Raw genomic sequence first — 13,060 nt, 5'->3', positions numbered from 1 at the left:
GAAATGAAAATAATCCAAATTGGGAAAATAGAAGTAAAATTATCTCTGTTCATAAACATGTTTTTATATATAGAAAACCCTAAAGATTCCACAAATAAAACTGTTAGAACTAAGAAACAAATTCAGCAAAGTTGCAGGATACAAAGCCAAAACACAAAAATCAGTTACATTTCTTTATACTAATAGTGAACAAGCCAAAAAGGAAATTAAGAAAACAATTCCATTTACAGTTACATCAAAAAAAATAAAATACTTAGGAATAAACTTAACCAATGAGGTGAAAGACTTGTGTACTAAAAACTACAAAGCATGGCAAAACAATTAAAGGAGACACAAAACACTGGAACAATATCCCACGTTGACTTAATAATGTCAAGTGTCAATGTTACCCAAAATGACCCACAGATTTAATGTAATCCCAATGACATTTTTGCAGATAGAAAATTCATTCCATAATTCATATAGAAACTCAAAAGACTCCAAGTAGCCAAAACAATCTTTAAAAAGAATTTGAAGGCATCACACTTCCTGTTTCAAAACTTACTACAAAACCCCCATGGTAATGGCATAAACACAAACAAATAGATCAATGGAACAGAACAGAGAGCTCAGAAATAAATCCTCATCTATATGGTGAAATGAATTTCACCAAGGGCACCAAGACCAGTTGATGGGAAAAAGACAATAAGGACATTTCAACAAATGAACACTGGATAGGAACACTGGATATCCACATGCAAGATTAAAGATGGACCTTTACCTAGCACCACATACAAAAATTATCCAAACTGATCAAAGACCTGAATATAAGACAAAAAACTATAAAACTCTTGGAGGAAAACATAGGCTTTATTGCAGGGGTGTCAAAACTGCGGCCCGCAGGCCAACTGCGGCCCGCTATCCATTTTTAATTGGCCCGCAGCAAATTCCAAAAATATATTTAGTTGGCTTAAATAAACCAGATGAGGCAATATGTATTTCACCTCAAGTGAGTGGCCCGGCTGTTTGTGTATTTTACCGCAGATGGCCCTTGGTAAAAAACGTTGAAAAAAGTTTGGACACCCCTGCTTCATTGGATTAGGCCATGATTGCATGGAAAAGATACCAAAGGCACAGGTAGCAAAAGCAAAAATAGACAAATTTGACTTCATAAAAATTTTAAACTTTTGTGCATCAAAGGACACTATCAGCAGAGTGAAAAGGTAGTCCCATGGAATGAGAAAAGATATTTACAAACCATATTTGATAAGGGATTAATATCCAGAATAGATAGAGAATTTGTAAATCTCAGCAATAGAAAAACCAAACAACTCTATTCACAAATGGGCAAAGGACTAGAATAGACATTTCTCCAAAGAAGAAATATCAATAGTCAATAAGCACATCAAAAAATATTCAACATTAGTAATTAAAGAAAATTAAAACCACACAAGATACCACTTCACATCCATTAGGACAGCTACAATTGAAAAATACATATACAGGTCTAACAAATTTTAGTGAGGATGTAGAGAAATTGACATTCTTATGCACTGTTGATGGGAATGTAAAATGGTACAGCTGTGTTAAACAGCATGGCGTTTCCTCAAAAAAGAATTAAAAATAGACTTAGCATATGATGCAATTAACATACGTAATTCCTCTTCTGGGTATATACCCATTTGAAATATATAATTGAAAGCAGGGTTTTGAAGATATATTTGTACATGCATGTTCCTGGCAGCATTATTCACAATAGCTAAACCATGATAGCAACACAGTTGTCCACTGACAGATGATGAATAAGTAAAATGTGGTATATACATACAATGAAATATTATCCAGCCTTAAAAAGGAAGAAAATCTGACATATGCTACAACATGGTGGAACCTCACGGACACTATGCTAAGTGAAATAAGCCAGACACAAAAAGACAAAAATAATATGATTCCACTTAGATACCTAGAGTAGCCACAGTCACAGACACAAAAAATAGAATGGTGGTTGTCAGGGGCTGGGAAAAGGGGAGATGGGGAGTTATTGTTTAATGAGTATAGAACTGCAGTTTTGCCAAATGAAAAGAGTTCTCTGGACGGTGATGGTTGTGCAACTGAACTGTATACTAAATGCCACCGAACTGTATACTAAAAACTGTTAAGATAGCAAATCTTATGTGTATTTTAGCACAAAATACTGAAAACAGATCAATTGTAGATGAAATAAGGCCTTAAGTGTTAAGAGCAACTTTATACTTTTAGAAGACTATGCAAAAAATACATTTATGATCTAGAATATATGCAGATTTTAACAAACAAGATACAAAAAACACTAACCATAAAATTTAAAAATTATCTTCATCAAAAGGGGCTGTACAGTCATGCCACCAACATGTAGGGTCATGCCACCAACTGGAAGAAGTTATTTACAACATATAACCTATAGGATATTAGTGTCCAGAATACATAAAGAACTCCTAAGAATCAAATTTTTAAAATAGAAAAATTATGTGATCTGAACCACTATGTCATGGAAAAGAATTGGGCAATAAAAATCCAAAAAGTTATTCAAGCTCTTATTTTTTATGTAATTCTCAATAACAGTTTTCATATGAAAACCACAGATTACATTTTACACCCATTGGATTGGCAAAAACTAAAATGTTCAATGTCAGGTGTTATGAGAATGTGAAGCACAAGTAATGCTCACACAAAGATCAACAGACATAAGTTAATACAACATTTTGTTTTGAAAAACAACTTGACCTTAACTAGTAAAGTTCAACATAAGTATATCCTAGGACCCAGAATTCCACTCCTACACACATGCACTTGAAGAATGTTCATAGCAATATTGTTTTTCCAGAAAAAAAAAAAAATTCCACCAATGGTGGTATGAATAAATGCATTGTGATATGTTTTCATAAAATGTAATACTATACAGCTGTACAAATAAAGGTACTAGAACTACATGTATTAACATCGATGAATCACAAAACCTAATGTTGAATGAAAGCAGAAAGCCATAGAAAAAAATGAATCCGTTTCTGTCTAGGGCATATAATAAATAATACATTGGGTAATAATGAACTGGGCAAATAACACATAAGATTTATTTTAATCATTTTTAACTATACAGTTCAATGGTATTAAGTGTTCATATTGTTGTACAATCATCACCACAATGTTTAAGTTTTCATTCTTAAGTCATAAACTTCAAGGAAAAACAAAGGAGTGATTAACACCAAATTCAGGAAAGCAGAAACTTTTGGTAGGCAGGGAAAGAGGGAAATGATTGGGATGGAGGCACACAGAGAACTTCTCTCTTTTAACCATGGGGTAGGTCTTCCGTCTTTATCTTATGGTTATTTTTTTAAATTGTGTGTGTGTCTGCATGTGTGTGTGTTACAAATAATACATTTTCCAATAAAAATGTTAGAGTGCTAAGGAAACACATATTAAATAAAAATATGTATATATCTTTTATTTTAGTACTTATTTAAAGCTTTCATGTTGATTAAATAACAGTTTTGTGTAACAGAAACTAGCAACATGTGTAAAACATAATAGGAGGCAAAAGTGCCCAAGAAAAAGTTTTAAAAATGTAATTTGTTTATATATGTTAACAATTGTGAACAGAGTTGGTATAAATCAAATAATAACATCTGTCCAGAACATGTAACATGCAAAAAATGGAGGGATTGATAAACTGGAAAAAAAAAGTAAAATATAATCATTTCAATTCCAACTAATATGTTTCCCATTTTAATTGCACTAAAGGAGGAGCGCCATATCGTAGACCAGCTACACAAGTCTGGTCTTTTTTTTTTTTTTTTTTTGGTCAACTAATGACTTCAGTACTCCTGAGTAAACTATTAAAAATCTTATTTCCAAAAGAAAATAAGAAGGAACCTACAGAAAAGAAACAATATGATTAGAAGGCAAGAGGGTCTGATTTATGAGGAAAGATTAAAGGAGTTAAGCTGCAGAGTTTGTCTAAGTGATGACTAAAAGAGAGCATGATAACAGTCTACAAATATTTGAAAAGCATATACCAAGAAGGGAGGATTTGTTATTTATCTTGGTACAAAGTTGTTAAACTGGACATGAATGGTTGATGTTAAGAAGAAGAAAACTCAAGCTATCAGGAAAACTTCCTTGTTGAAATCGAGGGACTTTTCCCTAAGACATAATGGCAACTCAGTACCTTAGCTAGTTAAAAGAAATGAAATATAAAATACTACATTTGTGAAAAAAATTGAAAACAACCAAAATTATACACTGACTGATAATTACTCTTAGCATCCTCTTTCCTTTTTTTTGCTTTGTTGTTGATTTTGTTTGCTTTTATACTATGAACTATTTAAAATTTTTAAAATATATATAGATAAAAAGTAATAAATACCCATATACTCACCACCCTGATTAAGACAGTAGATATTTGAAATATTAAAAGCAGCTTCTGTAGCTCTCTTTAATCTCATTCCCTTCCTTCCTCACAAGAAATAATTAATGTTCTAGATTTGGTTTTCATATGTAGATATTCTTAAATATTGCTAAATACTATTGCTTTAAAAATAATAAATACTACTTATTTATTAAATACTATTAATACTAATAAATAAATACTATTGCTTTAAAAATCGTACCGTACATTACGCATCCTTCTAAATTCAATGCGCTTTCTTCACTCAACTTTAGGTTTTGACAAATTGAATTTGTTTCTTATAGTTCACTCATTTCCAAAGAAGTATATCATTCCCTTGTATAGATACATAAAAATGTATTTTCACATTATCTCATAATGGACATTTAGTTTCCAATATTCTGAGATTATAAACAATACTGTTATGAACATCCTCATACATGCCCCCTTACACACAGTGTGAAGGTTTCTCTAGGAATACAGTTATAAGGTGTGTGCACTTTTAACTCTACTAGTTACTATCCCTCGTACTATTTACAAGAGTTCCTTTTCCCCACATTCTCAATTATATTTTTAGATTTTTTAAATTTCTGCTATTCCAATAATAGTGAAATAACTACTCATTATAGTTTTAACTTGCATTTCCCTGATTAAAGTTTAGATTGAGTACTTTACATATGTTGGCAGAAATGGCATTTAAAATATTTATTGACCAAATGTTATAGAACCTGGTCAATCAGAATGAGCGCCATGATCACCAGCACTATTTATTAGTCATTCTTCTTCATCTTGTGTGAATTGCCTACTTGTATACTTTGCTATATTTCTATTAAGTTGTCTTTTATTCTTGAGTTGAATACTTTACATATTCCACCGTGCTCTCTGATAGAACTTTCTGTGATGATGAAAATGTTCTATATCTGCACTGTCCAATACAGTAATCACTAGCCACATATGGCTATTAATCACTTGAAATGTAGCTAATGTAACAGAGAAACTGAATGTTTTATGTAATTAATAGCCACCCGTGGACAGAGGCTACCATAGTGCACAGCATACTTAGAGATATTAATCCTCTACCACTTAGATATGATATCTAAATACCCAGTTTTATTTTACATATTTGAAGCCATATACATGTATTTGCTTTTGTATCCGTTTTTCTTAATTAACTTTTCTTCACGTCATTAAAATAGGCTTTTAATAAATGATACAATATTTGGTCCCATAAAAGTCATATAAATCATGTAATCATTTCTTTATTATTAGACATTTAGGTTGCATACATTTTTTCACTGTAGTCAATAACAATTTTTTTGCATAATATTTTGTCCATATTTATTATTTCTTTATGTGAGATTGACACAAAAGTGAAATTAGTGGGAGAGAGAGTATGAGGCTTTAAAGAGTAGATACAGATCTTGCAACTATTTTCCAGAAAATTTATTCTGTCTTCACCAGTAGATATGAAAGAGCTTATTTTACCATAGTTTTACCTGCTTCATAATTTTTAATATTTGATAACTTTATAACTTAAAATGTTATTTTAATTTTTATTTGTTTGGTAGTCCATTTTTCATGCATTTATTGGCCTTTCTTCCTTATGTGTATTGTCTATTCACGTCTTTTGCTATTGATTGTGGTGTTCATATTTTTCTTATAAATCGATAGGATTTCTTTGTGTAGTAAAGATATTATCCCATTGTAATACTTGCTGAAAATATTTTTCTTAGTTGTTTATTGACTTCAAATTTTGTATATGATTCTTTTGATACAAAGAAATTTTTAATTTCTGTTTTTATTTTTTCCTTTGAAATCTCCATCCATCCAGAAATGTAGATACATGTTTCTTCTAATTGTTCTTTTTATATTTGATAATTTATATGAAATTCATAAAGGTATGAGGTATAGAAATATTTTGTCTATTTTTCTAACACAGTGCCCTGAAGAACTTTATTTATTTGGTATTCCATCTTCCTCCATAAAGGACTTAAGACAATTCATTGAAAAATATTTTCTTCATTCATTGTAATGTCTCCTGATCATACACTAAATTCTTATATATACTAAGATCTTTTGGGGGGTATTTTATCTCTGCTATTGATGTGTTCTAGCTACAGTTGGGTCAGTATCATCATGTCATAATATAATATTTTTATATCTACCAGACAAATCCCCTTTTGACTATTCTTGTTTACATTTCTTTTAAAATATTACTTGTTGCTTATTCTTCTAGTTCATGTTTATAGACATTATTATCATTTTCAAAAATTACTCCAATTTTTATTAGAGCATTAAATGTCTAAATTCATTTAAGAAGAATTGGCACATTTATAATATGTAGCACTTTTATCCAAGCACGTGGTACGTCTTTTCATTTAAAATTTTCTATTATACCTGTATTTTTGTTCAAACAGGTAATAGGCTTCCCTTACTATGATTGCTCCTAAATATTTTGCATTTATGCTGGGGTCTGCAATTTAAATTTTATAATGTCCTACTTTTCTTGCCTTCCTCAGAGACTGTTCCCAGTCTTTCTTAACAGGGGATCTGTGAGAAAAGGAAGTCCTAGAGAAAAGGATTTGGATTACCATTTTCTCAATTCTCCCAAGGACAGAGCTTAGCTAGTACCATTTTAGATGCATGAAAGAGCTCATTGCTTATATACAATGGCATTAGGGCTACATTCTGTCTGGGCATCCTGATCGAGAGGAACTTGGGACTTTCTTTAAACTCTTCAAATTCCTTTGTTTTCCTGTGATTTTCACTCACTGCAGCTGACCTGTCTACTAATTCCTGAGAGAAGTCTGAAACTACCAAACTACCTTAATTTTCTATCACAAAATCTACAAATATATTTGCATCTGAACTTACCCTTTCCTCTTTACAGTTTTAATGAAAGAAGTGTTTCTTCTGTCTAGGGCCACTTCCTCCATTCTGAAGCTGTTTCCTGCCCACCCTTCACTGACCTTGTGCTCTCAACTTCCCCCTCCCTCTCTGTCATATCTATAATCTCTACTCTTTACTGGATCTGTTTTATCAACATAAGAACAATTATCTAATCATCCTTCAAAACTAAATTAAAAAAAAAAATTGCAAAAAAAAAAAACCCACTAAATTTCAAAAGTCCTCCTCCAATTATCACTCTCCACTTGACTGAAGTTTCTACATTCAATACCACTTCCCACTCATTTTACAAACCAGCTGTCCACTGAAAATGTTCTCCCTGAAGTCATTCATTATCTCTACTTAATTAATTCCACAGATATTTTCCAGTCTATGTCTTGATGACCTTTTAGCAACAATTCGGTAATAGTAGTAACCATTCCCTTCTGTTGAAAGCATTTTTTTCTTTCTGCTTTTCTGCCACTATATTCTCCTTTTTTCTTACTTGTCTAAATTCTCCTCGGTTATCTTGCTGGCCCTTTTTTTCTACTCCACTATTTAGAACTTTTTTCTTATAACCCCTTCTTTTCTCATTCACTTTTGCCCTAGACATTTTTACCCATTACCATGGCCTCAGTCACTACCAAACTAAATATTTCAATCCTCTTATCCAGTCACATGTATCCAACTGCCCACATCTCCACTGGATCAAGTCTACACTGGATATTTCACAAACACAATAAATATGACAAGTTCCAAATTGAACCCATTATATTTCTACTCTTTCTACCTGCTTCTCTTCCAAGTGTTTCCTAGTGAAAAATCAGTCACTCCTTTCCATCTCCAGGGTTATTATCCAAGTCCAGATATTTTCATATCCAGTCTATCCATATATCTATAACATAGTGCCCCTCTTGCTTGCCTTCCCATATGCCAGTGGCTGACATTTGGCAATGTCAGAGACATTTTTGGTTGTCACAAGGGGGGCAGGGGGGTTGCTACTAGAATCTGGTAGGTAGACGCCAGTGACACTGTGATGCTGCGAAACATCCTGCAAGGCACAGGACATCTCCCAAAACACAGAATTAATTATCTGGCCCGGAATGTAAATAATACCAAGGCTGAGAAACCCTAACCTATGATGTTCCTTCTGTCTGGACCACTCTCGCTCTCTCTTCCTCTACTGTACTCCTCCTCCAAACTCCCGCTTACTCTCACTTCTTTCCTTAAATGTCACTTACCGTGGGAAATGTCCTTAACCACTTAAACTAGGTTAACCCCCACGACACTCTTTATTATTACTTATAATTATTTGTTTAATAAGATATATTTTCCTGCAACACTGTAAAGGATCAAATCTATCCATTCACTATTTTGTTTCCAGTGCCTGTAATCTATTGATTAATTATCATGACCATGGTTTTTAAAAATAGAATTTTACCCAATATTATTTGAAAAGCAAATACATCTCTCAGTCTCAGTTTCCTTAGCTGTAAACTGGCAATGTTCACACCTATTTTCGCTATCTCACAGTTATTAACGTTCAAATGACTGGAAGTATATGCAGGTTTACACTGAAAGTCTCAGATCCTGAGCAAAGTATGGTTGGTCGCCATATATTTTGCTTTTTACTTTAACTTTGTTAAAAAAATAGTTTGTTATCATTTTTGAAAAGTATCTAGAATAGTTCTGAGTCTTTAGAAAGTCCTTAATTGTATTAATTTCTAAAATAATCATAACAATGATACTCTATTACTGCTTCAGGTATCTTTAGAAAAATAGGCTGTATAGCCCAACCAATGTATTTTATTTTTACTTTGTTGACAAAATCTACACCTAAATTTGTAGTGTACTCTTCTGAGGAGGAAACAGTAGACTTGAGAAACATTTTTATTTTGTTCTACAAAACAAGGCTTGCCATACACATGCTATATTAGCCGTTGGCTTGCCAGTACCACCAGCTTCACCAAAGTGGTAGAAAAAACACCTGAGAGAAGTTACTTAAATTTCCTGTTGATGTATTTCTAAGTCAATATTTCTAAGTATATTTCTAAGTCAATATTTTTGCACTTTTACAATTGTTTATCTCATAAAGAGCTATTATTTAATAATAAAAAGAGCAATCTAGAGGGTTTTATTATGTAATTAGCCATTAACTGCATTAAAAACACTGGTGGAAAGAAATTGGTCATTTCAGAGGGTTGGGGGCTTAATATTATTTATTAAGATAATATGTTTGCATCATTTCACCAAACTAATGGAGTTACAATTTACCTGACGTCTAGATTTACCACACAACACATTATCATGTGCCCTTAGTTCTGTGGCACCTCTTTTTAATGATTCATTAACTTGAGGATAATGAAGGCCTTATCATGTGTCTAATTAGCCATGCTGTACCTAATGATAATCTAACTCAATTAGATAAAGTCAGTTTACTGATCTGTGATTTGGTTGGGTGCAAGGAGGAGGAGGGGTGTCTAGGGAAAAAGTGTGTGTGTGTGTGTGTGTGTATGATATACCCTAGCTCCTACTTCCACCAACCACACCCCACCATTGCAGAAGAGATCAGCAAACTGAATAACACACACAGAGAGAGAGAGAGAGAGAGAGAGAGAGAGAGAGAGAGAGAGAGAGAGGTTAAAACAAACCATAGCATAAATTTGGACTTCTGGATAACATTAAAGGTTTTGTCTAAATAGGTATATTCCGAATACCAGTCCTTTCCGTAACCTCAACTTTAGGCTTTCTGCTTATAATTAAACAAAAATGTCTTGGGTCAGTAATTTTTTTTTTCTTTTTTTTTTTTGCAGTCGCTTACAAATTGAAAAATCATCCCTACTAGGTTAATTGGAAGTTGTTCAGTAGGTCCTTGTAAAGAATCTTCAGTTGCCCCAAGTCTAACTTTGCTCTGTCTAAAGTCCTCAATCATTCAAGGGGATCCTAATAAATAACATTTATGTCTATATTTGCCAATGAGGGTGATTAACACTTATTGTTCAGCTTGTAATACATATTACAGCAGATGTAAAATAGAAATGAAAAGAATTCTTACCTCATTCTTTAGCTTGCTTCCAGAAAACCTTAAAAATCAGTACATTTTTCATTAGTTATATATATATATACATATATATATATATACAGTAAAGCACTCAAGGAAATACAGAGAACCTACAAAGTAGTAAATTCATACCATGATTAATGAAATAAATCTAGAGAAATTTGTTTGATTTTCAAAAGAACCCAAGCATCTTTCTCAACTGACTGAAAAAATAAGTTTATTAAGGAAAGTAAAATGAAGAATATTTAGGGAATCTTGTAAGATTTGAGGCAAACAAAGAACACTTGATATTAAATATTAGTGTGTGTTCTGGCCTGTATTTACACTTTACAGTGGGTAGTGGCTAGTAAGCTACCATTATCTTCTTTGTAATAATATCTGAATTCATCTTAGTATGACTCAGGTGACTAAAATTATTTTTTTCCAGAGGATACTTTGAAAACTAATCCATTCTTTTGAGAGTTAAGAGCAGTTCTTGGTAAATTATTCCATGAGGTCATCTCAGATACAGATTTAATTATTCAGAGCTCCAGAATTTAAAAATAATAATTGTGTATTATTACTGGTTTCATTGGATGTCACCTCACTTGTCAATAACCTCTTCCTAATAGTTAATGAGAGATTAGTGTGTTCTTTATATTCATTTATGTTTTTCCTTTCACAGAGACTCAAACATTTCAGTAGCTTTACCTTACTAAGGTAAGCTGGTATTCAACATATATGTGATTAGAGATGATTATAATAAAATTTTTATCTTTGTAAAATACTAGCCAAAGACATAGATCTTTAAAAAAAGTTATCTCTTAGGGAAAAAATTTACATATTCTGCTTTTATTTTTATTGAATACAGCCAGAAAACAGATTCGGCCTATAAGTAAATACTAATTTTAAAGCAATTTTGCTTCCCTGATTTTTCCTTTTCATCTCTCTGATGTACCTGGTTCACCATTAATTTCTCATTAATGATTGCAAATTGTGTAAATATCTCAGTAATCCAGACCACTGTATATGTCCATACAAAGTCGAAATTAAGGTCTGATCCTTAACAGCAAACATTTCAATACGCAAAATTAGTAAGTCTTTTTATTTAATAGATATTATGAATATTTAAAGAAATGCAGAGAACTCGTCTTGAAGATAGTGGAACTCTACCTTGTCAGGCCCTTTCCAGAATAAACGGAGTGGTAATATGCACTGCTTTCTTTGATGCCAATCCCATAATAATGATACCTAGAGCAAGGACAGGAACCAGCTCTGTGTTAATGTAGAAGTTTTTTGAAGGGGAAAAAGACACTAAAGTATAACTGAAGTAACCCACAAGTAAGAACTGCAACCTACTGATCACCTTCCTTTCCTGATTATTTTCAAGTAACATCTTAATGTGCTGAATCCCACGTTGATGGTAACGAATCTAACTTATCCTCGTATTTCTGGCTCTAGGCTTGAAAACGATAGGAGAATTACCTACTGCCAATCCTTTTCAAACCCCTAAAAATTGGGTTTCAAAAACCAAAAATAAACTAAAATTGTAATTGTAAGCATTTAACTGTCGGCACTTAAATTTGTAAATGTAGGCATTGGCTCTAAGTCTATTGAGTGTGTCTGTTTGAAAATGGCTCTGTGCAATTTGAACTTAGTCAATTGAATAAGAAAATGGTAGGCTTCCTTTGTAGTGTACCTATTGGATGGAGAAAAGAGCGTGATGTTATCTGTGAGGAAGACATTGATGTCATAAATAGGAATATGTATCAAGCATGTGACGTTTTTAAAAGTCATTTTCCTCATGAGAATGAGAAGCCCAACTCACTGTCATTTTCACTTCAAACATTTGTGCAACAATGGGGGAAAATCTATATATGTCATGAATCAATGGAAATAGGAAACATGGAATGTAACAGCGTTAGGAGTAATTTGTTATAAAAGTGTCTATGTATCCTGAGCCACAGACATCTAGCATCTAGAATAGCATCTCACCTAGTCTCAAGTAGCATATTCTCCTAAGTTGCAGACTCCTGACATATTATACACCCAAGTACAAATGCTACAGATGTTATACAAAAGCTAGTCAAATGGGTATTTAGTGAAGGTGACCAAAGCCTGCTGACTTCTGCTTTCTTTCACTCTCCCTTTTCCCCACCTCCCCTAGGTAGCACCAAAACCTATTTGGTTATCTACCATTTCAATTTGCATTGATCTAAGATTAGGGAAGGAATGCAATGAAAGAGAATAAAGGGAATCCAGTGTAACCATATTTAATACTTCAATTCTTAGTATCACCATCTGAGTTTAAAGCGGACAGGACAATAAAGGATCTAAGTTTCAAGCTCCCTTTTCTGACCTCAGCAATAAAGAAGACACTTGGCAGAGCAATTCCACCCCTACATGTATTCAAGGTCCAGGATGAGAGCACAAATGGAGGCCTACATACCATATATCTATTTTTTTTAAATACACAAATCAAGCTAACATATTGCTAAATAAAATGTCTCTGTCCTCCTATCTTAGCAATTTACTTCCATAATATTTTGGAAGCTAGGATTGAACTTAGAATTCCTAGACTCCTGGAGTTCCATGTGGGAGCATGGTGATGGAGAAGAGCCAGCCTCAGCCCCCTTCTCCTCTCAGCCTCTGCTCCCCTGTTCACTGTGAGGAGCCTCTTATGATCACCGCAGCCTCCATGTCCAACATCCATCCACATACACACCAAACAG

General features: G+C 33.0%; 1 protein-coding gene across 1 annotated transcript in view; it reads right to left on the bottom strand.

Moving 5' to 3' along the window:
* The window catches only part of RFX6 (regulatory factor X6), a 56,323-nt gene that overhangs the window by 27,966 nt on the left and 15,297 nt on the right, over window positions 1–13,060 (bottom strand). The window contains exons 5-6 of the mRNA XM_033103143.1: window positions 11,502–11,579; window positions 10,344–10,371 (exon numbers count right to left, since the gene is read on the bottom strand). Of these exons, the coding sequence (XP_032959034.1) occupies window positions 10,344–10,371; window positions 11,502–11,579 (106 nt within the window). The remainder of the gene's footprint in view (window positions 1–10,343; window positions 10,372–11,501; window positions 11,580–13,060) is intronic.

Source organism: Rhinolophus ferrumequinum, chromosome 3 (genome assembly GCF_004115265.2).
Source record: "Rhinolophus ferrumequinum isolate MPI-CBG mRhiFer1 chromosome 3, mRhiFer1_v1.p, whole genome shotgun sequence".
Lineage (NCBI taxonomy): Eukaryota > Metazoa > Chordata > Mammalia > Chiroptera > Rhinolophidae > Rhinolophus > Rhinolophus ferrumequinum.
The sequence above is the reverse complement of the archived record's forward strand: the minus strand, read 5'-3'. Positions and strand labels throughout refer to the sequence as shown.